We start from the raw sequence: 24,988 nt of genomic DNA, 5'->3' as shown, positions 1-24,988 counted from the left end.
CCGAGTGGGCGCCCAGACACGCACGGCGGGCGGGTGCCGGCGCCGCTGGGTGCGGGTGGGAGGTGGGCGCCGAGCCCGGGGGGTGCCTCCCTCCCCCCGCGGCGGGCGTGGGGCAGCGGGGGCGGGCGGCGGGGCCGGGGCCGGGGCCGGGGCGGGCGGCGGGGAGGGGTCAGGCGGCGGCGCCTGCGCGGGGCCGTCGCGGCGCTCCGCGAAGTTGCGCGGGGCCCCGGGAAGTTTTGCGGCGCTGCGCGGCGGCGGGGCGGCGGGCGGCGGCTCCCGCTCCGCTTCCCCCCCCCCCCCCGGCGCGGCCATGGCCTTCCGCCGGCGGGCCAAGAGCCACCCGCTCTTCAGCCAGGAATTCCTCATCCACAACCACGCCGACATCGGCTTCTGCCTGGTGCTCATCGTCCTCATCGCCCTCATGTTCGAGGTGAGACATCCCCCACCCCTCCGCCTTCTGTCGGGGGGGGGGCGGTCCTGAGGGGAGACACCCCCCCCTCCCGCCCCAAAACCCCACCATGGTCAACCCTACCCGGGACCGGCTGTGTGTGTCTCCCCCCCACCCCTCTGCACTCCCGCTGGGGACGGGGAGTCTCGGGTGCCCCCCGTTTGCTTCACGGGGTGCCCCCACCCTCCACCCCCCCCGGCTCTGCTTCTGCTCGGGGGTGTCCAGGGCTCCACACCCCGCCGAGGTGACCCCATCCCGTCTGGGGAGGGGGCTCTGGGTTGCGGGACCCCTCTGTCTGGGGGTGCAGAGTGCCGCCCCATTCATTCCCCATCTCTCTCCCACCAGCACAGAGGTGTCCCCCCCCCTTCAAAATCCCCGTGGGGACCCAACCGGGTGCTGGCTTTTGGGGTAGCACATCCTTCAGCCACCCCCAGCCCTGCCGGGGGTCCCCAGCTGCAGAAGGGGGAGCACAGGGGTGTGGTGAACCCCCTTCTCCTGCAAACCCACCACTGCTGCTGGGGACGGTCCCTGCCCTCACCGCTTCCCAAGCACGGAGGGGTACATCGGCCACCCGGTCACATGCAGGGAGCAGTCAAGCCCTCACTGATACTTCCAGCTATTGGAAATGGGGAGAAGTTTTTTTTTCCCCCTTTTTTTTTTTTTTTAACGTTAGCCCTTTTCCAGGTGTTTTCTCCACAGCCCACTGACCCCGCATCGTGGGACGAGCGCCGGGGGCTCCTGGGCCTCGTGTAGACACCAGTGGCTCCCCGGCCTTTCCCCATCCCAGCCATCCCGCTCCGCCACGGGCCATGAGAAGGCATCCCCAGCTCCTCCACGGGAAACCTTCTCCCATTTGGGGTGGCCGGAGCCCCCCAGGAAGGCCACTGCCCCGCCACCGCCCCAGCGCCGTGCGGAGCCATGCCAGGAATGCCGCGTTCCCCCTGTTCCGTCTCCTTCCCTCCCAGCTTGCTTTTTCCTCTCCTCTTTCGGGGAGGAGACAGAGGAGGGCTGGAGGCCACCACCGTGCAGCTTTGCTTGGCTCTGGGCACCCCAACACAGAGACACCCCAGGCTGCTGCGAGCTGTGGTCAGCAGCTCCGCCGGATCGGACCTCCCCGCCCGCTTCCCCCGCACAAACCCTCCCCTTCAGCGCAGTGCCACGTTTCAAAGCAAATCCGGACGGGAAAGGGGTGGCCGGGGGGCCTGGCGGAGGAGGAAAGTCTCCTTCTGTAGCAAATCACAGGAGGAGGAAATCTATTTCCTTAATACCCTCCTGGTGGCAGCCCCCTTCTTTTTTCTTCTCCCCCCCCCCCCGCCTTTTTTTTTTCTGCAAATGAATTGAATGAGCGAGTCGCTTCCAGTGCACAAACCCCTTTCGATATGCTTGTGCATATATGTATTTAAAGGTCAGAGGGGTTTCAAAACTAACCCAAGAGGGCCAGCTGTATTCCAAAACCATATGCAAATGCCGCAAAGTTGGGCTGCAAGTTTCGTAGTCGTACTTTCAAAAAAAAAAAAAAAAAAAGTCATGGAGATTGCATCTCTACCAGGGTTTCTCCCACAGCTGTTTTTTTCAGGGTGCTGATGCCTGTGGTTGCATGCTGGGAACCCCATCCCGGAGAGGTGGTACCCGGGGTCGCTGCCGTCAGGGATTTTGCTTGACGTGATGCTCCGAGGGCAGTTTTGAAATGTGACGTGATGAAACCCCCTGTGGAGGTGGTGGCAGGGAGGGTTTTGTGGCGTTTCTGATTTTTTTTTTTTTTAATGTCTTTTAGTTCAATCTCCCCTGGTTGTTGAGAGGCAGCAGTTTCCTGCTGCTGGTGCCGCCGCTCTCCTGGCAGACCTCGGGGAGACGGCGCTCACCGTGCTGGGGTGGCTTTTGGTGCTTCTCCCTCTCCACTGCCTGGCTGCATCCCTACCCGGCAGCATCTTCCCTCATCCTCCCCTCGGCATGGGGTTTGGGACAACTCTTTTGGGCTTTGTAAGATTTTATTTTTATTTTATTTTATTTTTATTTCATTTTATTTTTATTTTATTTTTATTTCATTTCATTTTATTTTATTTCATTTCATTTTATTTGATTTTATTTATTTATTTATTTCATTTTATTTCATTTTATTTCATTTTATTTTTTCCTTCTGCTCTCTTTTTCCCTGAAGGAGAAATCAGGCTCTGCTCTTCCCCGGCCCTCCAAACCATCCATGCCCATTTGCACCACCTCTTTGGTGAGTTTTGGCAGCAGCTCAGATATTTCTGCCTTTCGACACCTTTTCAGTGCCCCTGCTGCGATGGTGTGTGGGGACACGTTGCCATCCCTTCTCCTCCTCCTCACCACCCTGCTTCCCACCCTGCCGCCGGGCTCCCACCTTCTCTAGTGCTGGTGGTGGTCACAGCCGAGCTCTGGCTCAGCGGAAATGGCCGAATCCTGCTCACAATAGGCCGTTTCCTGCAGGGGAGGTTTCTTTGGGGAGGCATAAATGAGATTTTTAACCTTTTCTGAGGCAGCCCCCGGGAGTTGAGAGCTTTCTTGCTCCGGCACTCTGCTTGCGGTGATGCTCAAGGGCTGCTGTGGGTCTCCCCCTCCCCAAACACAGCACAAGGTACACCTTGAGCATCCTTTTGGGTGTGCAACCTCTTCCCCATCCAAACAGATCAATGGGCTCCCCCAGCCCAATAATTTCTCCACAGCAAGGAGCGGGTACCAGTCGTGATGGAGATGCCATTTGCATCTCGCTTGATGCCCGGCTGCGCTGCTAGCACCATCCCAGCTCCAGGGAGGGGATTTGGGGGCACAGAGCGTGGCACGAGGCTGCTCGCCGGTGTTACAGGTGTGTTGGACTTGGTCAATCGAGTATTGTGTGTGTTTTAGACGATTGTAGCATTGCTCAGGGAGGGAAGCCTAGGGCTTGGAGGGGCTCCCCCCAAAAAGAGTGGTCCTGAGCTGGGTACTGTGGGGTTTTCTGCCTTCCCAGCCAGCCCTAAGCCTTCAGGGTGTGAAAACACACCTGGTGCACGTCTGCGTGGTGCCAGGGAGGGATTTTGCTGCATATGTGTGGCTGTTCCATCCATGAGCAAGCTGGTGCCCAGAAAGAAAAATCTCCCGTTTTTTTGGTCAAAAACCATTTTAAGTGGCTGCATATAGAAACACGAAACAGGTGCTTTCCATCCTCGTGCAGGAATCGTTTTGCATATCTTTTTCCGTCCCGCTTTGCAGAAAAATGAAGCCAGGGCCAGTGTGGGTTTAACCTGCAGCTGCATGGTGACCTGTGTCCCATCTGGGACGGCTCCTGTGTGCGGTGTCAGATCGATCAGCCTCTGTGCACATTGAGTTTGGGGGAGACCTCGCTGGTTTTGGGGGTTTTTCGGTATTAGACAGGGGCTGCTGTCATAATCAGTGTGAGATGGGGAAACTGAGGCTCAGTCTTATTTCTCCTTTATGCCCAGAAACGGCTGCCACAAGCTCACAGGCAAAGCAGGGGACAGCTTCTGATGCTTATGCATGGGTTTATAGTAATAAAGTTATAAAACATTGTATTATAAGAGATGCCGTGCCCTTGCTGGGCTTTCCCTCGTGCGTAGAGCCGTGGCAGTGAGTCACGGTCTCCCAAACACTGGGTTGTGACACTGTCAAATGAAGGCAGCTGACGAATGAGCTGCTATTTCCAGGCTTCCTGCTAAATATACTTTCCCCTCCCCGGTCCCCTCTGTAGTACTCTGCAAAAATTAAGGCCTTCCTGTCATTAACGAGGGAAAACAAAACGTGTTTCTGCCTCCCCTGGTCTTTGCCAGATGTGGGAACTGAGGCACGCGGGGAGCTTAAGGGCTGGATAGGTGGGGGAGAGTGGGGTGGAGAAAAGGGGGGAAAAAAAGCAGAATTTAGGTCTGCTTTTAAAAAGGGAATAAACAGGAGGGGGCATGAGGCAACGATAATTGTGTTGTGCTGGGGGAATGAGCGTGCCTGTGGGAGCAGAGGGGCTGTGCCGCCCTTGGGGAGGGTTTTTTGTCAAAACCAGCTGTTTACTTTTAAAGGCTTTGGTCCAAAGTTTGGTCTTTAGTTTGCATATAGGGCCTGTGTCAATCCATACGGTGGATCAACAAGTTTTTCTTTCAATAAACACTCTGGCTGGTGAGGGGAAAAAAACCAAACCCTAAGTTGTGAGAAAAGCCTTCAGACAACATTTTATCTGTAATTAGTTTGAGTTGTTTTTCAAGCCTGGAAATATTTTCCCAGCTCAGACTGCAGAAACTCCCCCAGCCTCCCCAGCCAGAGGTTTAGAGCTGCTTCCTTCCTCCGAAGCTGTTTTAAGCCAGGCAGGACTGTGGGGATGGCTGCATGCCTGGGGGCTCCTGGCTGGGGTGAAGACAGCACGGACTCTGCACATCCCACCGGGCTGAGGCTTTCGGGAAGGGAACCAGGTTTCATAGAGTGACCTGGTACCTCTCTGCAAAGGATGCTCAAAAATTATCCCTCGCTCCTGAAGATATTAGGGTTTGAGAGTCGCAGCGGGTAGATTTTGGGAGACGTGCTGAGCTGCCTGGATGCCTGTGCTTAGATACCTTTATTAAAAGTCTCTTGTATGTCTGCAAAAGTAGAATTAGGATTTTAGTTTGGAGTCTTACAGCGTTTCATAGCAGGGAGGAACCAGCACATTCTAAAAAGGGTGGGGGGAGCTTCACCGCTTTGTATTAGGCAGCAAACTCCAGGCTAGCAGGGGTGTGAATTTTTCTGGTCACCGCATTATCAGGGAGTAGATGCACAGTGGTGGATAGTAGATGTGTAGTAAATGCATAGTAGTGCTGGGATTGTTTGGCTTCATCCATCGCCCTGCCATTGAGGGCTGTGAGGTGGATGTGCTAATTTGATTTCTAGCTGTATTGCTCTGTGAGAAACATCCTGAGCCCTGTCCTGGCTGCTCTGAGCATTGCAGGAAACTGTGGTCTTGATTGACATGTTGAGTTTTGCCTCTTCACCATCCAGCTACCCTTTGATCCTCGGATTAGTGTCATTAACCACTGGAAACCCACTTGCTGCTGAAGATGCTGTTCCCTCTGCATGGCTGTAGAGAGCCCCCAGCACCACTGCTTCCCCAATTTAGCTGGTTCAGGCACATCCTTCATGCAAGGCAGGATGAGGCCGGGATGAGGAGCATCTCCCTTACCCCCTGGGGCAGTGGTGGGTTGCAGAGAGGTGCCCTTAATGCAGGGCAGGGAGCGAATGTGGATACAGCCTTTCTTATATGGTCCCCGCTCAGCTTGTCCCATGCAGACAAATGCTGCAGTGCTGTGTCCAGCTCTGGGGCCCCCAACATCAGAAGGACACAGACCTGCTCGAGTGGGTCCAGAAAAGGCCATGAAGATGCTCGGGGGGCTGGAGCACCTCCCCGGTGAGGATGGGCTGAGAGAGTTTGGAGTGTTCAGCTGGAGAAGAGAAGGCTCCGGGGAGACCTTAGAGCGGCCTCCCAGGACTGAAAGGGGCTACAGGAAAGGGGGGAGGGACTCTTTATCAGGGCGTATAGGGATAGGACAAGGGGTATCAGATTTAAACTGAAAGAAGGCAGATTTAGATTAGATATAAGGAAGAAATTCTTCCCTGTGAGGGTGGTGAGGCCCTGGCACAGGTTGCCCAGAGAAGCTGTGGCTGCCTCTTCCCTGGAAGGGTTCAAGGCCAGGTTGGACGGGGCTTTGGGCAACCTGGGCTAGTGGAAGGTGTCCCTGCTGATGGCAGGGGTGTGGAACTGGATGATCTTTGAGGTCCCTTTGAAGCTAAACCATTCTATGATTCTGTGTTAAATCCCTCTCCCATCCCATAAAAATCTCTACCTGAGTCATGGTGATGCTCTGTAGGGTTTGGACTTCAGGCTGCCTTAAGGAAAGGCTGGAGATAAGAGAGGATAACCAAAGAAGCAGGTTGAGAAGGTGGCCTCACAGCATGACCAAAAAAATATAATAATACCTGGAGAGACCCAGTTCTGCCCCTGCCTGCAGGAGCATGCCTGGCGCTTCCTTTCCCATACCAGCATCTTGTTTCAGAGCAAACAGACAGTGAGTGTCTTGTGCCTCTGAGTAATCCTCATGTTGCTCTTCCTGTTACAAACTTCTCCTTTCTCTATCCGCCTGCAAAATGCTCGATGCGAGCTCTAAAGCTTTGCCATCCCTGGTGCTCGTTGCTCCTTTCCAAGCCAAGGAAACCTGGTTTCTGCCTTTCAGTGGAGCTGGAGGTGGCATTGCTGGAGGTCATGGCTTAAGTGTTCCCCGTTTTCCAGGAGGCTTAAGCTGTCTCTGTAGGCTGCGCAGGGCTGTATAGCAATGGGTGCACCATGGGTGCTTCCAGTTGATGAGGTGGAGGAGATGCTGTGGGGGTTACGGCTACAAGCGTGGGATTTTGGAGCCTGGTGTTCACTGGATGGAGCTCAGCTGCGACCTCGGTCGTCATCTATCCCTCCATGCCCGCTGGTAAGGGCCGTGTTGTAAACAATGGCAAAAAGATCCCTCCATGGATGTACAGGGCATCCTTCACCTTCAGGGATAGAGGGATGTCACCAGTGTCCTGCCCAAGGTGATTTGTCCCATGTGTTTTGTGCTCCATCTGCCTCGGGTGCTGGAAACTGTGACTGTCTGAGCTGAGATGTCCTCACGGCAGCAGCGGGGAGGTGGAGGTGAGCTGGCCAAGGGTGTGCTGCTGGTGATGCTGGTGGCCTGGCGAGTGGTGAGTCTCAGAGGGGAGAGCTGAGCTGGACAATAAGTACCTTATTCTGGGTTTCTTGTGCAGTTGCAGCGAGGAAAGCATAGAGGTGCAGGTGCTCACAAAATGAGATGCAGCCAGTCATGTGAGCCCTTGGAATGCCCAAGGACCCACCTCTGAAAATGCTGCCTTGGTTGTTAAGGTCCTGTTGGTTCCCACAGGGGAGTGTGCGTGGGGACTGCGCCAGGGTGAAGGGTGATGTCCTGCACGTGTTCAGACGTTTCCATGGTCTGTGAACTCTTCCCGGCCCGTCACAGAGGCAAGGAAGGCCTTCAGTGCCCAAGAGGAGACCTTCCCTCCACAAAAGGTCTGTGAGATGCCCCAGAGGTAGGTGGGGAGATCGGACACCCAGAAGTTCAAATTTGGCCCCCATTGTTGCTGCTGTGGCCGGTGGTGAGTGACTGCAGGTGTGTGCCTGGGCTCCCCAACCATCAGCTGGAGGAGGGAGCAGTTCTCTGGAAATCCGTCTGTCAGGAGTCTGCTTACGTCCAGGAGGCTAGATTTGTCTTAGGCTGTAAAATATTTTACGCAGGCTTTAGGAAGCAACCTGCCACTTCTTGGTAATGAAAGGTGGAGGGGTGAAGAGGTGCAGATGTGGCCCCTGAAGCTTCTGGTGGTCCTGAGGCCCATGGGAAGCAAAGGCAGGTATGGAGATGGGACAAAGCATTGATTGATCTTCAAGTATCTATAGAGGAAACCTTCCTACCAGGCCTTCTAGAAAAGAAGATTAGGAGAGTCCTTGCAAATCATGTCAGGGCTGAGCACCATGTGAGCATTGCTCCCTGCCCTGGAGATGCTCTGGGGTCATTTTCCCAGACCCACAGGTAGGAGACTTCATCTGGAGATGATGTGTCATTTCCAGCTGTTTACACCTCTGGATGTCAGCCAGGCACTCGGGTAGGATGTAAAACCTGCAGTGCCTGCTGCTGTCGGCACATCCATAGCACAGCCGCCTGTCCCTGCAGCATCACGGCTGTGATGTGTTGGCGTGTTTGTTTCATGCCCCGTGCCAGCTTGTGATGAGGTTTGGATGTAAAGTCCAGGTCCTGGTTGTGCTGTACCGCTCTGGGATGAAGCAATTTTGCTTTCCTAGCCAGCAAGGATTGCAAGAGCCAGAAGTGTCTCCTTAAGCCAGCTTGAGGCCAGGCGATGCACTTTTTCCATTACCACCCCAAACTCTGCCCGTGGTCTCCATCTCCTTTGGCAGAGTGCTTCCTGCATCTGCTCCTCCACAAGCAGAGCACAACATGTGGGATTTCTTTTTTTAAGTGGGGAAAAAAAAAAAAAAAAAAAAAATCCCCAAAGATCATGAAAACATGCTGTGGAGTTTGCTATCCCCCAGCCAGGGCTGCAAGAGGATGGGCAGCGCTGCCTGCGCCGGCAGAGCGGAGCCACCGGCCGGTTGCTCAATGCTCGTGGGGGCGGGATGGGAACACTTGGCAAAGCCCCCATGTGCCCCCTGCAGCGGCGTCCCGCAAGACGTGAGGCAATATTTCCAGCCGGGTTTTTAATAGCCTGTGGCTCTGAAACAGTCGAAGCTACGTCTGTGTGAAATGCAGCTCGTCTCCATTGCCGTTTGACAGGCCTGGGATTTTTTTGGGCTGGTTGCGTATGAGGCTGGGCACTTGCAAAGCCGGTTGGTTGGAGGGGTGGCTGAGGAGCCGTCGGAAAGATGAAAATCTCTGGTGACCCTCCTGTCTGTGTGGGGTTGGACGGGGTGAAGGTATGTTTGGCGTCAGACATCTGTATACTGGATTTTGGGACAACGGTGCATCAATCTTGGAGATGCTGCTTTGGGACATCCTGCAGATGCACTGGGATGGGATGCTCAGCTCTGCCTCGGCACTGTGAAGCCTCCAGCTTTGCTGCTGCAGGGATCATTCCCTTGAATTAAAAGCAAGCAGCACAGTCCTGGTCTGTAGGGGACCTCATGTCTCATCCCAGGCTTGTTTTTTTCCCTTTACGGGCCAGCCTGTGATGCTGGACGTGCAGCTGGGATCTTGTGTGTGGTTCAGCTCTTTTGCCAAAGCTGCTTTTCCCCTGCCCTGTGGGACCCTCGTGAGCACCTGCACAGTCTCTAAAGGGGTCCAGCGTCCCGTGGCTGCTGTTATTAGAGTAGTCTCCACAAAGATGCAGGGGCTAAATCCACGTGTAGCTCGTGGGACTTTGCAGCCTCTGAGCTTGCTCGGGTGCTGGGTGCTGCCATCCCTACTCAGACCGGGCCCCTGCTGTGGCTGCCCAGAGTGGATGGGAATGAGGGATGGTTTTAATTAACACAGATGGCCTTCTGACTAGGGCTCCTGGTGTCCACCGAGCAGCAGGTCACATGTGATGATGGTCCATGCTCATCCTTGAGGGGAAGTGGGGAGCTTCCCTCGTCAGGCTGGCTGGTGGCTTTTACAGCTGTGTTGCTTTTCCAGGTGTCTCTCTCCTTTATACATCCCTTTCATCTTCCCAAATCCTAAGTCCCTGTTGGCAAACCTCTTCCCTAGCAATCTCTTTGCTGAAAGGCATTTCTGCGAGTGAAGCTGGTACCTGCACATCTCCCTGGATCATTTGCCTTTCCCAGCATGATAGGAAAGGGGAGTAAATGGTGTCAGGGGAATGGATACAACAACTGATTTGCTTTTTTTCCCCTTTGTGTGTCTTTGACAGGTTACAGCCAAGACTGCCTTCCTGTTTATCTTACCTCAGTACAATGTTAGTATGCCTACAGCAGGTAAGAGATGCTTCTGCTGCACATACCCCAAGGGGAGGATTGAGTCGTGGTCTGCTCCAAACCCTTGCTGCCAGCTGGCCTGGGCTCACCCTCTGCTGATGCACACTGCTCAGACCCTTATCTGGTAGTAAAGGAGATTTTTAAAATAAGATATGTGGGGGAAAAGCAAAGGTTGAGTGGCTCAGAGTGCGTTGATCGTGTCTGCCAGCCCTTGTGCTGCTGGGGTTGGGAAGAAATGCGTTCCAGGTGGTTTTAGGGCCTCCTCTCTACCCTGTTTTTGCTATGTGTCAGGCTGCTCTGTGTGCTCTGCAGGGTGAGAATCCTCCTCCAGGCCTAGTCAGGCAAGATCAAATTGCCTGACTGCATGCCTGGAGTAGCTGTAGGAGCAGGAGGGATTTAGCTCTTTGCTGAACAGCAGGGGCTGCGCAGATAATTGCCATCTTGCTTTATTTATTAGGGATGGCACAAGATGAGGGTGCAGAGATGCACGTGGTGCACAGCATCCGTGCTCCAGGCAGCTTATGGTCCTGCTGCACACAGAATGTAATTCAAGAAGGCTCCAAGCTGGCACAGGTCCGAGCCCAATGGACCAGAGGATGTGCCCCAGCTCCCAGCCAGGAGACAGTTGGAGGCTCGGTCCCTGTTTGTATTTTGGCAGCTAGTAGCTGAGTTCCTAGCTGAGAGCCCCTCTGGGGCTGGCAGCAATCTGGGCACTGGCATGGGGGCAGCAGGGGGTGGTTTGGGTAAAGCTCTGGCCTCAGGACGGGCCAAACGCCTGGGGCACAGAGCCTGGCTTGGTGGCAGAAAACTGCAGTTAATTAGAAGTGTTTGAGTAATCATCCAAGGGAAGAGTGGGGCTGTTGGGATTAGTGAAACTGGGATGAGGCAGACACGCGGAAGATAAAAGGTCTGCCCTTAAAGTCTTTGAACATCACGGTTGAAGAAATTACCCAGCATCCAGATTAAATTGTGGTCCATGCTCCCCTATGGCACAGTCCAGACAACTTCCGCTGCCTTTGTGCTAAGTGATTTATTCCTCCCTGCTACCAGAATTCTCAGGGGGACATGTAACCATCTCTCCAGAATCAGGTACTGGGGTATCAGAGTAGGGTGTGAGCTAGCTGAGGCCATGGGGAGGGAGACCTTGATGCAGTGAGCTTGCTCAGAGGAAAGGTTATTGCTCACCTGAATTTTTCCAAGGCTGTTTCACATCCCTCACAACAAGGATGCTGTTGCCTGACAGTTGGCAGACCTTACTCTCGTCTCCTGTGCTCTGTGTACGCACGGCTCCTGCTAAAGCAGCTTCTGAAATGCCCTAGAGAGAGGAGGCAGAGCAGTCGCACACACGCATAATGTTATTTTCTTTAGTCTTGCAATTCTTTTATTTTATACTGGGGTTATGAGCTCTGTGATACAGGCAATGTTTTTACGTCTGGGTTTGCACAGCACCCAGCCAGGGGCTCCTAAGGATGTGAAAACACCTGGTCCTTACATCAGGTGTTTTCATAAATCCTACTCAAACCTTACTCGTGTACCTCAAATCTTAGAAATCTGGACTGAAGTTTTGTTCAAGGGTAAACAGGGCTGGTGACAGACAAGTCACTTCCCAGCATTGATATTAGGAGAGAATGGACAGGGTAAGGGACAGTAGCAGCGGGGGGTGGGCTGAGCTTTGCATTGCGATGCTTTCTGCAGCCTGCCACGAGGACAGCAGCTTTCCCAACTCTGCTTCTTCCCCATAAGCTGCAGGGCTGCAAATAGTTGCCTAAATGCAGATGTCCGGGGTATTTTGGATGCTGTTGGGTCTGCTGTTGCTCCAGAAGAGCAGGGCCTCCTGTGGGTCCTGTTTCTCATCCACCAGCCCCGTGCTGCTGCCTCGGATCTCTTAATAGCACGAGGCATCTGCATTTAGATAGCTGAATCCTGCTCCAGCAGCTTTCAGGGGTGAGTGGGAGAGTCTGGGTGTTGGATGATAACCGAGGGGGTGGAAATACCATCCCGAGCCCTAATGCTGCCAGCGGGGTGTCCTGGAGGGTTAGAGCCAGCTCTGCCTGCCCACCACCTGCTTCAATTCTGCCTCTGTGTCTTTGTCCCTCCGAGCTGATGAATTTATGTCTCCAGCCCCTCACCTCTGGCAGGAGAAGCTTGAAGTGTTCTGAGTGTCACCTCCCTTGAGGTATGTAACTACTAGAGAGGAAACCATCCACCCTCTGCTGATAAACTGACTCAGGCTAGAGCCCTTTTTTCCAGCCCTACAGCCAGTGGCACAGTCATGACCTCTCTCTGCCTCCACCTCTGTGGTGGCCCCATCCAAGCTGCATGTTGGGAATAGTCCCCGCCACTAACCCTTAAGCCCTTACCTGGAAATCGTTTTGGGTCATGGAGATTTGACCCACCGTTTGGCCTCTTTGCAGATGGGGAGCAGGTCCAGTATCACTATGGGCTGAAGGATCTGGTCACCATCCTCTTCTACATCTTCATCGCCATCATCCTGCATGCAGTGGTGCAGGAGTACGCCCTGGACGTGAGTGCCATTCAGCGTCTCAAGTCACCAAAATATCTCAAGTACCATGGGAATACATGGTCCTGCTGCAGCTAAATGCTGGTCTGGGGGTGGGTGCATTTGGGCCACAACAACCCCATGCATGGCTACAGGCTTGAGGAAGTGTGGCTGGAGCTGTCTGGAAGAGAAGGATCTGGGGGTTCTAACTGACAAGCAACTGAACATGAGCCGGCAGTGTGCCCAGGTGGCCAAGAAAGCCAACGGCATCCTGGCTTGTGTTAGAAATAGTGTGACCAGCAGAAGCAGGGAGGTGATAGTCCCCCTGTGCTCTGCACTGGTGAGGCCACACCTGGAGTGTTGTGTCCAGTTTTGGGCACCTCAATACGAGAGAGATCTCGAGGGGCTGGAGCGAGTGCAGAGGAGGGCAACGAAGCTGGGGAAGGGCCTGGAGAATAAATCCTGTGAGGAGCGATGGAAGGAGCTGGGACTGTTCAGTGTGAGGAGGAGAAGGCTGAGGGGAGACCTCATCACTCTCTACAGCTCCCTGAAAGGACATTGTAGAGAGGTTGGTGCTGGTCTCTTCTCACAGGGAATTAGTGACAGAACAAGAGGGAACGGCTTTAAACTGCAACAGGGGAGGTTCAGACTGGACATGAGGAGAAAATTTTCCCAGAAAGAGTGGTCAGAGAGTGGAATAGGCTGCCCAGGGAGGGGGTGGAGTCCCCATCCCTGGATGTGTTTAAGGGCCGTTTGGATGAGCTGTTGGGGGATGTGGTGTAGGGGAGAACTTTGTAGAGTTGGGCTGAGGGTTGGACTCGATGATCCCAAGGGTCTTTTCCAACCTGAATGATTCTGTGATTCATCTCTGGGGGCTGCTTGGGATGGGGAGGAAGAGGAGGAGAAGGGAAGGTTGTTGACCTAGTGGCTCATGTTTTCTTGTTCCTTTTCTCTCCCTCTGCTCCTTCACAGAAAATCAACAGGCGTCTCCATCTCTCCAAGGTCAAACACAGCAAGTTCAATGAATCGGGACAGCTGGTTGCCTTCCACCTCACCTCTGTGATTTGGTGCTTGTACGTCGTGGTGACGGTAAGGCATGGGGCTGGACGGGCTTTGGGTTCCCTGCGTGGGATTTGTGGTTTCTGGAGCGCAAAACCCTGATGTAGCAGAGTCCCCAGCCAGCCCCTGGGCCAAGATGGGCACACTTCAGCAAGTTTAGTTTTCAAGTGTGGCGGGTCTTTCCAGCCACTGAGTGAGGGCTGTCTGGGGAGATCCTTCTCCTGCATCATGCAAGGCACAAGTAAATGGGCTGTGAAGAATTTTTGGGGCTGAACCCTGGCAATCCTGCCTGGCCCTGTCATCTCCATCCGCTGCACTGGGACCTGCCTTCTTTCTCAGCCTTATTTTCCTCCTTATTTGAGTTCAGTGCCTTGGGGTTTTTGGATGCCCTTTACAGGGGTGTGAGGTGAATGGGCAGGTGTTTGTGATCCTTCTCCTTGTGATCCCTCTCTCAGTGAGCTGATGGTGAGGGGATTGCTAGGAGCAGGAAACCCACACTACACCTTGGGTTACATTGGAGATGTTTCAGCCCAAAACTGCTGGGAGAAAAATTTAGAGTGAAAATGTTCCATTTTGGGGAGGAAGGGGGAGGGAAGAACGAGTGTTGTTGGAGAGATCTGACTATTTTGGCAGCTTGAAGTGATGACAGTGCTTTGCTACCAGTGACCATTGGGGTCCAGCTGTGGTCCCTGCTGGCACTGGGAATGGATGTTCAGGGGCAGGTCCCCTCCCCACTGCTTGGGGGGTCTTGCCAAGCCCCCCTTAGAGGACCACTACCCACTTCCAAGCCAGCATTTCTGGGGATCTGCTGGAATTTCTCCTGCCCTGCAGGGATGTGGGGAGGGAAGCTTTGGCAAAACAGTCTATGCTGCTGGTTTTGGGCTGCCCTCACCCAGTGCCAGAGCCATCCCTCACCAGCTACCGGGCTGTAGCCTCCTGTGCAAACCCACATTGTCCTGACGTGCTCCCCAGCTGCCTTGTCTGTGCAGAGCAGGTCACTTTTTGCAGCACTTACACTTCCTCTGGCCTCCCCCAACTGAAAAAAGGGCTTAAGGCAGACAGGGCATGGACGATGGTGACAGGTTGGTGCTGGGCAGGATGAATTTCCCATGCCAACATCTCTTTGCAAAGCCCCATGCAGCAGCCCTGGGGCAGGAGCTGTGCAAGCGTGGGGCGAGAAGGGAGCCCTGTCCTGTAATCTGCCCCGCAAACGTAAGGCAAGAGTCTGCAGGTGAATGCAGGCAGGTGGAAAATTAAACTATGCAATGCATATTAAATTATTTTTGTAGGTGTTTTCTGTTCCCCTTTCTCTTCAGAAGTACTTCTTTTTGCTTTAAGTGATACTCAAGTTGGAAATGCTGGTGGGGAAGCTGCCCTCCCGGACCATGCGCACGGTTGCTTGGAGCCGGCTACAGGCATCTCCCCCTCTGCCTCCAGAGCATCCCTCTTGCATTGCCAAACCCCAAAACCTGAATTTGGGACCCTCTGTGCAACCGAACAAGCAGTTTTCAACCCCCAAACTCAGGGGCCTCGTGAAACTTGAGCGGGGTGCTAGAGACCCCTTTGGAGAGCTCAGCCGTGGTTCTCGCAGGGGACACGGTTTTTACTGCAGGCTGAAGGGACTTGGGTGTCATCCCCAGTTCCTAGTTTTGCTGTGGCATTAGCCTGCCCCATCGTAACCATGCGCTGCCTGTTTCTTTTACTGAAGGCTTGCATCTTTTCTCTTTTTCAGGAAGGATACATATCAAACCCCCGGAGTTTGTGGGAAAACTATCCACATGTTTATCTTCCGTAAGCACTCGCAAGGGCATTTTGTTCTCGGGCTGACCACTTCCTTCCTCTATACGGTTTTCCCTGCGGCTGGGAGCGGGTGCTGACAACACAGTGCCCTTTGCATGCACCCTGCTGCAAGGGTGCTGCAGTGACATCCTGGGGGACAGGGGATGTCTCGTTTTTGGCCCCGGGGAGGGTGTTCGCAGAGGGTTTCCTCTGAGGGGAATGTCATGTGGGCTCTGTTACTCATCCTGGCTGCTTCCTGCCTGCATCACCTTGGGCAAATTTCTTTGCTGTTCATTTTTCGTAGTAGAAACGAAGTGGGGGATAATCCTCCCTTCTTGGGTTTTTGCAAGAGTGAGGTTTGTTGACAGCATGGAGACCGCAGCACAAGCATCTGGATAACCTCCAGGCACGGCTAGCTCGGCTCAACATATAATTTCAGCCCAGAAATGATGCCTCCTAAATCCCCTGGCCTCAAAGCGGTGGAGGGATTGCCCAATGCTACGTGGCCAGACGCTTTCCCTGGTGCCCGGGTCCTTGGGGTCCTGCCATGCCCTGGGCTGGCTCACATGGCTCATCCCTGCGTTTCAGGTTCCAGGTGAAGTTTTTCTACCTATGCCAGCTGGCATACTGGCTGCACGCCCTGCCAGAGCTCTACTTCCAAAAAGTTCGCAAGGTGAGAGCCAGGCGGGTGCTCCTGCCCACCCTGGGGATGCTTGAGGTGGTTTGTCCACGGGCTTTGGGGCAAGCGAGCTTTGGGAGAGGGGTGGGTGGAGAGGGGCAAGGGCTTAACGCTGCTTTCTGCCCCTGCCAGGAGGAGATCCCCCGCCAGCTGCGGTGCATCGCGCTCTACCTGGTGCACATCGCCGGCGCGTACCTCCTCAAGTGAGTCGACTGTCTTGGCATCCCATCCCACACCGTGGATGGGGCTGAGCAGGTCCTTTTGCAGGGCGAGTCACCCGGGAAGCCTCAGCAGGGTAGGGGGCTTAAAAGGGAATAAAGGCAAGTGTTTAAAAAGCAGGTGGTATTGAAGTTGACTTCCCAACTGCAAGGCTGTTAGTCAAACAGTTTTCACAGACCCACAGAGCTGATTTTGAAGGAGTTGAGCAATGTTACACGAGTGCACAGGGTGTTGCAAAGCAAATGTTAACTAGCCAACACAGGCTGATGGGTGCATCTCCCCTGGGCGTGGGAAGCATCCTGGGGTGCTCTCCCAGCACGGCACAGGCAGGCAAGCTCTTATCCTTCCTCTGAGTGTGTGCACAGAGCAGCGATGCCAGCAGTTGTCAAACCCATCCCAGCTCTGCTACTGGTTTGGGCTGCTTTGATGTTTTGGGGACAGGGATTTCCCCCATTGCAATCCTACCCCAACTGCTGCGGAGAGGTTCGGCTTTGGGCTGGTACTCGCTGCAGCTCAGGGATGGCAGGGGAGATGCTGTTGCTGGATATGAAGGACCAGGCCAATGGTATCCTGGCTTGTATCAGCACTAGCGTGGCCAGCAGGGACAGGGAAGGGATCTTACCCCTGGACTCAGCACTGGTGAGGTCACACCTCAATGACTGTGTTCAGTTTTGGGCCCCTCACTACAAAAAGGCCATTGAATGACTCGACCATGTCCAGAGAAGGGCAACAGAGCTGGTGCAGGGTCTGGAGCACAGGTCTGATGGGGAGCGGCTGAGGGAACTGGGGGGGTTTAGTCTGGAGAAGAGGAGGCTGAGGGGAGACCTCATCGCCCTCTACAAATCCCTGAAAGGAGGGTGCAGAGAGGGGAGATGAGTATCTTTAACAAGCGATAGAACGAAAGGGAATGGCCTCAAGCTGCACCAGGGAAGGTTTAGACTGGATATTAGGAAGCATTTCTTTACAGAAGGGGTTGTTGGGCATTGGAATGGGCTGCCCAGGGCAGGGGGGGAGTCCCCATCCCTGGAGGGGTTTAAGAGTCAGGTTGACACAGCGCTTAAGGATCTGGTGGAGTTGGGAATGGTCAGTATGAGGTTAATGGTTGGACTGGAGGATCTTCAAGGTCTTTTCCAACCTAGATGATTCTGTGAAGCTTGACTAGCCCAGTGATGTGTTTTTCCTTCTCTTCCCTCCTAGCTTAACCCGCTTGGGGCTGATCCTCTTGCTGTTGCAGTACTTAGCCGAATTCTTCTTCCACATGGCCCGGCTGGTTTACTTCACGGATGAGAACAACGAGAAGCTGTAAGCAGGCAGGCTGGCCACGGCTTCCATCCTCTGGTACCCAGGAGAGCCGTCGGCGTGACAGGGGGCTTGCTCTCCCCTTCCAGCTCAGCGCTGGAGGCTGCTCCTGCCAACAGCACTGCTTGCCCTCCTGCAGGTTTAACGTCTGGGCTGTCGTGTTCGTGGTCACCAGGCTCTTCACCCTCACCTTGTACATCCTGGTCATGGGCTTCGGGCTGCCGCGGGTGGAGAACCAGACCCTCGACCCCGAGAGAGGGAACTTCTTCAGCTTTCTCTTCAACAATATCCTCTTCAGGTAGGAATGTCCCCTACTGTATCTTCCCTGGTTGTGTTATCCCAGGGTGGTTTTTGCTGACTGTGGAAATGCCAGTGGGCATTTCCATCTAGGTTCCCTTTAGGGAAGGTCCTAGTGAGCTGGGAGGGTGTGGAGGGAGCAAGGGGCAGTTAAAGGCTCTGGAGCCACAATGGAGGTGAAAAGCCAGCAAATAAGTTGTTCGTTGAATGAAGGAAGTTACAAAGCACAAGCCTATCGTAGAGAAAGGCTTGCAGGCTTTCCTTTCTGCACTTGTAATTGCACTTATGTGGATGTCGTCAATGAAAAGGTGTTTTCCTTTCTGCTTGGACATGTTTTGATGTGGGATGCAGAGGATGGGATGGGTTACTCATGCCTTGCAGGCTGTCTGTCGAGACTGGGAGCCTTTCTCACCCATACAGCAGCTGTGGGTTCAGTTCAGAAGTTGCTAGGGCAGGTGCCTGGTCGTTCCCAAGCTTTTTGATACCATGGACTGCTGGCACACCTGATGATTTGGGAGACTTTCTTAGCTCCCTTCCAACCATCCACCGTTGTACAGAGCAGCTGGGGACCGTGCAGACTGGTGTTTGGGCAGTGCTGGTTGAGATGATCTTACAAGGAGCAGCTGAGGGAACTGGGGGTGTTTAGTCTGGAGAAGAGGAGGCTGAGGGGAAACCTCATCGCCCTCTACAACTACCTGAAAGGAGGGTGCAGAGACGGGGGGATGAGTCTCTTGAACCAAGTAACAAGTGATAGGACAGGAGGGAATGGCCTGGAGTTGTGCCAGGGAAGGGTTAAACTGGATATTAGGAAGCATTTCTTTCCAGAAGGGGTTGTTGGGTGTTGGAATGGGCTGCTCAGGGCAGTGGTTGAGTCCCCATCCCTGGAGGGGTTTAAGAGTCAGGTTGACACAGCACTGAGGGATCTGGTGGAGTTGAGGACGGTCAGTGTGAGGTTAATGGTTGGACTGGAGGATCTTCAAGGTCTTTTCCAACCTAGATGATTCTGTGATTCTGTGACCCTATTCATCCATTCCTGCCCTAAAGTCTTAAGAGTCAGCAACGCCCTGAGCACTTGAGAGCTTTGTGGTGGTGAGGGAAAGGGAAGTGGCTGCCCTGAGCTCAGGAGATGGCAGAAAGCAGAGATGGTGGCTGGAGGGATGGTGCCTGCCTCCAGTGCTTGGTGCAGCCACCCAGGGGGACCTCAGCCACCAGCCCCGCTGTGGGGGGAAGGCTGGGGGCTGGTGGTGGCCTCGCTCCTCTGTTCTCAGCCTGCCTCTTCTCCGCCCCTACCAGAATGAGTGTGCTGCTGTTGGTGTGCCTCTTCCAGGCCTCGGTGATGTGGCGCTTCATCCACTTCCAGCTGCGGCGCTGGCGGGAGTACTGGAATGAGCAGAGCAGTCGGAAGCGAGCCGCTGCCGCCGCTAGCACCAAGCAACAAGCCAAGCCACTCAAGAGGGACTCGGGTGAGTGGTGGGACTGGTGTATCATGGGGTGGCACCGTGGGAGGCATCAGTAGTTCAGCATCCCCTCAGCAGGCCGCTGTCCATGCCGGCAGTGCTGTGGCGGTGGCGGTGCCTCCTGCTCTGTGCTGAGCCCAGGGGGTCCCCAGCAGGGTCGTGCCGTGCTGGGGGCTTTCCCCATATCTATGGGCCAGTCCCACGAGGGTTAAGGTTTTGGCCTGTGCAAGGGACCAAGTTTTCTCTCTCCATCCCCAGGTTACCATGAAAATGGAGTGGTGAAAGCGGAGAACGGCACCTCGCCACGAACCAAGAAGCTGAAATCACCATAGAAGCAAAGGCTTGGCTCCTGGGGAGGAGGGCGAGATACCAGGACTAAGAAGCAGCCCCTCCTCCTGGTCTTCACGAGCATCGAGCATCGTCTTGAAAGGCTTGGAAACTGGTCATCTTCCCAAGGTGTCTCTCGCTCTCCTCCCTTCCTTTCTTGATCTCTTGAACCATTTGCAATAAAACCAAAAAGGTCCCTTTCCCTGCTCCCTTGCCCTCATAGGAGCCTTTTCCAACCCTCCTGGTTTTGCCTTCCTCTGTTTCATCGTAAATCAGTGTGCAATTCTCTTCTATTTTAGTGTTTGGTTATTTTGGATTCTTGTTACAAATGCATCATAGATGGTTCCGAACAATCCTTTTTTCTTCTACAGCATATTTCTCCCCTGTCTCTGCGGTGCTTCCCTAAGCCCCAGGGTCAGGGCCACAGCAGCTTGAAGGCACCATGTGTCTGTTGTGGGAACAGGCTCCTGGGGGAATGCACTGGGGCTCTGTGATCCTGAGGCTTAGGGGTGCTCTCAGGCAAGGGTTGCCTCTCCTGGGGCACGTCTGGCCAGTGCTTGGCAAGTGCCGTGGGATGGTGGTGCTGCAAATAGAGACCAGGTCTGAGAGAGGAGTCTCAGCTGTGTCTTGTCTCATGGTGGACCTCTGGTTAAGTGGGGGTTTTCTGACACCTGGTTTTGAGCTAATTTTGGAGAACTGGGCAGCAGAGAAGGGAGAGAATTTATCTCTTCATATAGGAACCACCTCCTAGCCTTTGCTTGCCCCAGCTCTTCTGGTACAGCTGGGTCCCTCACACCCTCCTGGCTGCAGGAGGTGAGCTAGCCTTTGTAGTTGTTCTGGACCTCTCAGCCCCAAGAGCTCAGCTCGGGGCTCTGCAGCTCACAGTGCCTTGTTGTGGGGCAGCAGCATCCTCAGGTCCACGTGAAACCTTGAGTCCTGCCCCACTCTGAGTGCTGGCCTGGCTCCTGTTAGCCCAGGTCCTTTGCCAGCTTGTGTGTGCCTCATGGACCTGGTGTTCTCATGGCTCATGACCACGTTCAGATGACAAACTGGCTGCTGCAAAGGGTTTTTGCATCAATGGGACTGTGCTTCTCATGCTGTCATCTTAGCCTTCCTTATCCCTACTGTACCAGTCCAGCCGTGCCATCGGCAGCCACCAGCTTCACTCTTTTGTTTCCAAAGGATACAGAGCTTGTATCCACCCAAGGTGCTATCAAATGCAGGGTTTCTTCCAAAAAACCTAGCCCCTTCATCCCTTTCTGAGCTGTGAATGAGATGACAGGGAAGGGGAAGGAAGCCAGGGCTGCAAGGAGCAGCTTGCATATTAGGAAAAGCCTGACCTGTGACGCTTGGCTGTTGGCAGATGGAGTTGTCTCAAATCTACCTCAGAGGCTATCTGTTGCTGCAGACCACTTTCGCTCTTGCTTCTGCCCGCTGCTGCCCTTATGGGCTGGCAGGAGATTCGTGGGAACTCCAGATCCCACCGGCTCGGTCCCCTGCTGCCTCTTTGCTGGGGAGCAGCATCTCCTGCCCAGGGTTTTGTGGGTCAGTGCCAGCTCGCTGAGCTTCTTTGGGGTGCCATGCCCCAGTCTAGATTTGGTAGGCGTGCAGTAGACGGGCACCTCTCACCCCCCAGCTCTCCTCTGGGGCAGTTTCTGTAGCTGGGCTTTGCTGTTGGTGCCTCTTGTGCAGCAAAGCCGGCTGTAGCTTTAGTTCTGCTTCGCCGCAGCAGGAGCAGGCGAGCGGTGCACTCCCTCGGCTGGGGGAGAAGAGAGGGCACAGGCTTGGGGGAAGCTGCGGTGCTCTTCGATGTGCAAGCCAGGATCGAGGTCCACCTTCCTTGCAGGTGAGGGAGGCACGTGATCCGTAGCGTGCCCCTCGCTCAGCCCTTCGGGTAGCTGAACCCTGGCTCTCTCCAAGTGCAATTCTAGCTTGAGGCTGGCGCAGTTGTCCTTCGCATCATTCGTGTTTTGGGGAACGAGTGACAGTTGATTTTCTGCCCCGCTTTGAGTTGGGTCATGTTTTTTTCCTCCTTCTGTAGGTGTCTTTTGACCTTTCCTCCCCCTTTCCTTGTTGAGCCCCAGCTAACACTGGGCACCGGAGGGAGAAAATGTGCAGGAACACGAGGACAGTTGGTAAAATTCCATTTGTTCCTCTATCCCCACGACCTCTGAGTGTCAAATGAGAGATACTGGCAGGAGAGGCATCCCCCCTTTTTCAGGGGAACTGAGGAAGGAAACTTTAGAGCAGAGCCCTTGGTGGTATCTTGCAATTGCTCCTCGTAGCCCTTGTCGGGTAGATAATACACATTTTGGCTCAGAGGCAGCAATAGTAACCGCAGTGCAACGTGACCAGAGCAGGAAAAGAGCTTTATTTTAGGGAGGACATGGAAAAGGTCTAGTGTGAGAGGTTTTTGCTTTCTGCTGCCTCGTCCCATCCCCAGCCATCCACTGCCACGTGCCCTCTGAGAGCAACTGCTGGCCGGCATCTCTGCAGAGCCTCAGCCTGGACCTTTCTGCAACACCGGTGCCTCGCAGCAGCTGAGGTATTGACTCTGTTAACAGGTGACACATACAGTCCCCCCAAAAAATGGCTGCTGAATGATTCCTCCTCCTGCCTGCTTCGCTTCAGGCAGCATTTCCACTTGCACAATCCTGCGTTTCCATACGGTAGCTATTCATGCTTTGTATCCCAAGTGCCTTATGTTGCCACGTAGTCTCTTGTACACTTGGTCTGTGTACTATATCAGTAGCTGGACGCCCTCCCTCTACAATGTATGTACAACATATTCTACATTTATGTGTTTTTTGTTTTCTTTTTGATAGAGCTACCAGTAAAAGGGACAGTTTGTTTTGGAAGCATTTCCATGTGCTCTTTTTTTTTTTTTTTTAAAGCTATAGATGATGGGGCTTTTTTTGCCCTCCCATGTATTTAGTCCTCAGAAATCCCCATCCTTCTCCTGTTATACCCAAACATGGCAGGTTTTTTTTTTTGAGCTGAGCCTTTGCTGTAAGGCAATATGCGCTGTCATCCCAGAGGTTTCCAATCCACCCTCCATTGGAGGGGCTGCCACAGGCTGCTTCTGTCTCTGTCTTCTAGTACAAGCACCATCCCTTGGCTGCAAACCTGCAGTAATTGCTTTTATGTCCATGTCATTTCTCAGCAGACCGAGGCTTCTCTTCAGCCCAAAGAGCTTTTTCTTTCCCAAACGGAGTATTTTCATTGCAAGCCCTTAGTGGTCAGTCTTTCCTTGACCATTCTGCGTACAAAGATGCCGAGAGCTCACTTTTCTTGAGTCGATGCTCTTCTCATGCCCCATCTTGTCAAGCCCCATGACTGCTGCAAAAAAGGCCCAACCCCAGACAGGAGCTCTTGTCCACCACAGTGCAGAAGGTGTTAGAGACTATGCAAAACTGCAAGTCTTTGCTTTCAGTGTAATGCTATTGCTTGCACCCTTCCTGTGGGCTTGAGGCTGCTTTTGTAGTCTGTGTCCGTTATCCAACCTAAGAAGGTCAGGGATTGAGGAGTCTTGCAGTTTTTGGTGTTTTCCTGCCCTAGCCTACAAGAGCTGTGAAATACCAGCAGTAGTTCTCTCTTTTTGTCTTAGACAGCTGGGGAATAGGCTTGGGAAGAGAAAGGGCTGGAGGAAGAACAGATGTAGCATTTCACATGTAATTTTTGAGTGACTCATGTTATGGGGCATTAAAGTTGTGTTGTTGTTTTTTGTTTAGGATTCTTTCTTCTTACTCATGATGTTTGGGTTAGTAGTAAAGAAGACAAGTTCCAGTTCCCCTGTAGGTCCCTTTACCCTTAACTCACCATTTTAAAATGTATTTTTGGTAGGCTTCCTGGTTGGAGGGAAGAACGATGCCTCCCCCTTGCCTCCGGGAGACTCTCGAAGCCTGTAGCTACCCTGCCTTTGCTGCAGTGCATGGAGGTTTACGGCAGCCTCAGTCTCTTGCCTTAGATGAAATCTTGGTAGATGGACCCTGACTTGCATCAACAGTAGATGGAGTTTATGGGGTTTGATTTACAGCCTTCCAGTGAACTTCAGGAGTGTAGTAGATGGTTTGTTTGGTAGGTTTTGTACTCAAACAGTGAAGCATGTTACTTCACCTCGGGGCTGTCTGTGGGGTTTTGCTGGCAGCAGGGAAGAGTGGCTGTTGTAAAAGCCAGGCAGAGGCATGTAGTTTTTCTTTGAATATCTTGAACTCAATGAACCAAACTTTAGCAAAGGAACTCGAGGAAAATTTCTGTTCTTCCATATTTATGCTTTAGTGCAAATTGCCTAATTTTGGAGGGGGTAGGGGGAAGTAACAGTCTCTGATATTTTATCCTGTTTGTTTCATTCTTCCTGTCACTTAAATTTTTGTATGGATTTTGTTTGTTGTTGTTTGTTGTTAAATGACTTTTGTGATAAACTCAACAAAACTATTTTTCTGAAATAAATAAATAAAAGGCATAGATTCTTCCATTGCTGCTGTCCGCTGATGCTTTATCACTCTGCTGAGCTGTATGCATTGCAAAAGCAGGCTGCGATGGGTTGTACTTGTCTCTCCTGCCATGCCAGACTAGTCTGTTCCCTTTGGTGCAGCATCTTGTGTCCTCGTATTCCCCACAGCTGGGCTTCATCTTCTCGCATTTCCCATGACTACAGCATGGGCAGCTGCTTCTGAGTTAGTTATCTGTGGCTGCCTTCATCCCTGGGAGTGGAGGATAAGGGGTTTTGTAGGATATGATTTATCTGATGTGGTTGAGGTGCATACTTTATGGTGAGCTAAATTGTATACTTTCTGCAGCTGGCCCCAGGCATGCTACATGATTTGGCTGAGTATTAGGTTACAGTTTCGTAGCATGTGCAGAAAGCAGTTTCTGACTTTCTCTTCTACAGCCTACAGCTCCAGTAATTTCATCTGTAAGTTCTTGGTCTCTGGAAAAGCTGATTAGGGTGGCCGTTAGAAGTCAGCCTTTGTCAGCTGCTGCTTGAAAGGCACCTCATGCCACACCAAGCCATGCTTTGAAAACAAAGGTGATTCTCGGTCAGAGTGAGCAGCAGCACAAAACAGGCCCAGAAGGGAAGAGCGATGACCTTTCTGAACAAGGGGAGACAGGAGGGAGCTGTCATGTGGAGACTCTCAGCTGTCTGAGGGGAAGTGGGAATCCACAGCACAAAAGCTGATTTAAATAAGTGTTTTGTTCCAGAGCTTTGTTCTCTACTGTGTGCGTGGTAGCTGCCTTTCATATGTGCTCAATGGCAATACCTGGCAGGTGTGATCTGGGGTGAGAAGGTCCCTGCCACGTTTACCTTCACGGAGAAATGACCAATGTGACTCTAAGTGGAGCACAACTGTCATAACTCTATTGTTATGCCACCTGCTAGTCTTCCTTTTTCATTGGACCTGTCTGGTAAGAGGACAGGTTGCATAAGATGGGTTTAGATAGTATCTCAGTCCTAAAACCATTC

The 24,988-nt window shown here is 53.2% G+C and overlaps 1 protein-coding gene across 2 annotated transcripts; it reads left to right on the top strand.

Moving 5' to 3' along the window:
• The first annotated feature begins 234 nt into the window (after window positions 1–234).
• On the top strand, window positions 235–23,998 carry TRAM2 (translocation associated membrane protein 2). 2 transcript variants are annotated; one of them, XM_074820259.1, is made up of 12 exons: window positions 854–2,428; window positions 2,607–2,672; window positions 9,845–9,908; window positions 12,323–12,432; window positions 13,381–13,497; window positions 15,200–15,258; window positions 15,835–15,919; window positions 16,058–16,128; window positions 17,342–17,446; window positions 17,583–17,741; window positions 19,034–19,203; window positions 19,456–23,998. In XM_074820259.1, the coding sequence occupies exons 1-12, from the start codon at window positions 2,399–2,401 to the stop codon at window positions 19,527–19,529; spliced, it is 1,110 nt and encodes a 369-aa protein (XP_074676360.1). In that variant the 5' UTR covers window positions 854–2,398; the 3' UTR covers window positions 19,530–23,998. The 2 variants fall into 2 exon arrangements, with proteins under 2 accessions (XP_074676359.1, XP_074676360.1); XM_074820258.1 differs by lacking the exons at window positions 854–2,428; window positions 2,607–2,672 and adding an exon at window positions 235–430.
• The last annotated feature ends 990 nt before the right edge of the window (window positions 23,999–24,988 follow it).

This window comes from Strix aluco, chromosome 3 (genome assembly GCF_031877795.1).
Source record: "Strix aluco isolate bStrAlu1 chromosome 3, bStrAlu1.hap1, whole genome shotgun sequence".
Classification (NCBI taxonomy): Eukaryota; Metazoa; Chordata; class Aves; order Strigiformes; family Strigidae; genus Strix; species Strix aluco.
This window is presented reverse-complemented; position numbering and strand designations above follow the sequence as displayed.

Coding starts and splice junctions, on each gene's coding strand:
- TRAM2 (XM_074820258.1), top strand. CDS start 311: ATGGCCTTCCGCCGGCGGGCCAAGAGCCACCCGCTCTTCAGCCAGGAA. Junction 16,129..17,341: donor GCCGGCGCGTACCTCCTCAA/GTGAGTCGACTG, acceptor CTTCCCTCCTAG/CTTAACCCGCTTGGGGCTGA. Junction 17,742..19,033: donor TTCAACAATATCCTCTTCAG/GTAGGAATGTCC, acceptor CGCCCCTACCAG/AATGAGTGTGCTGCTGTTGG.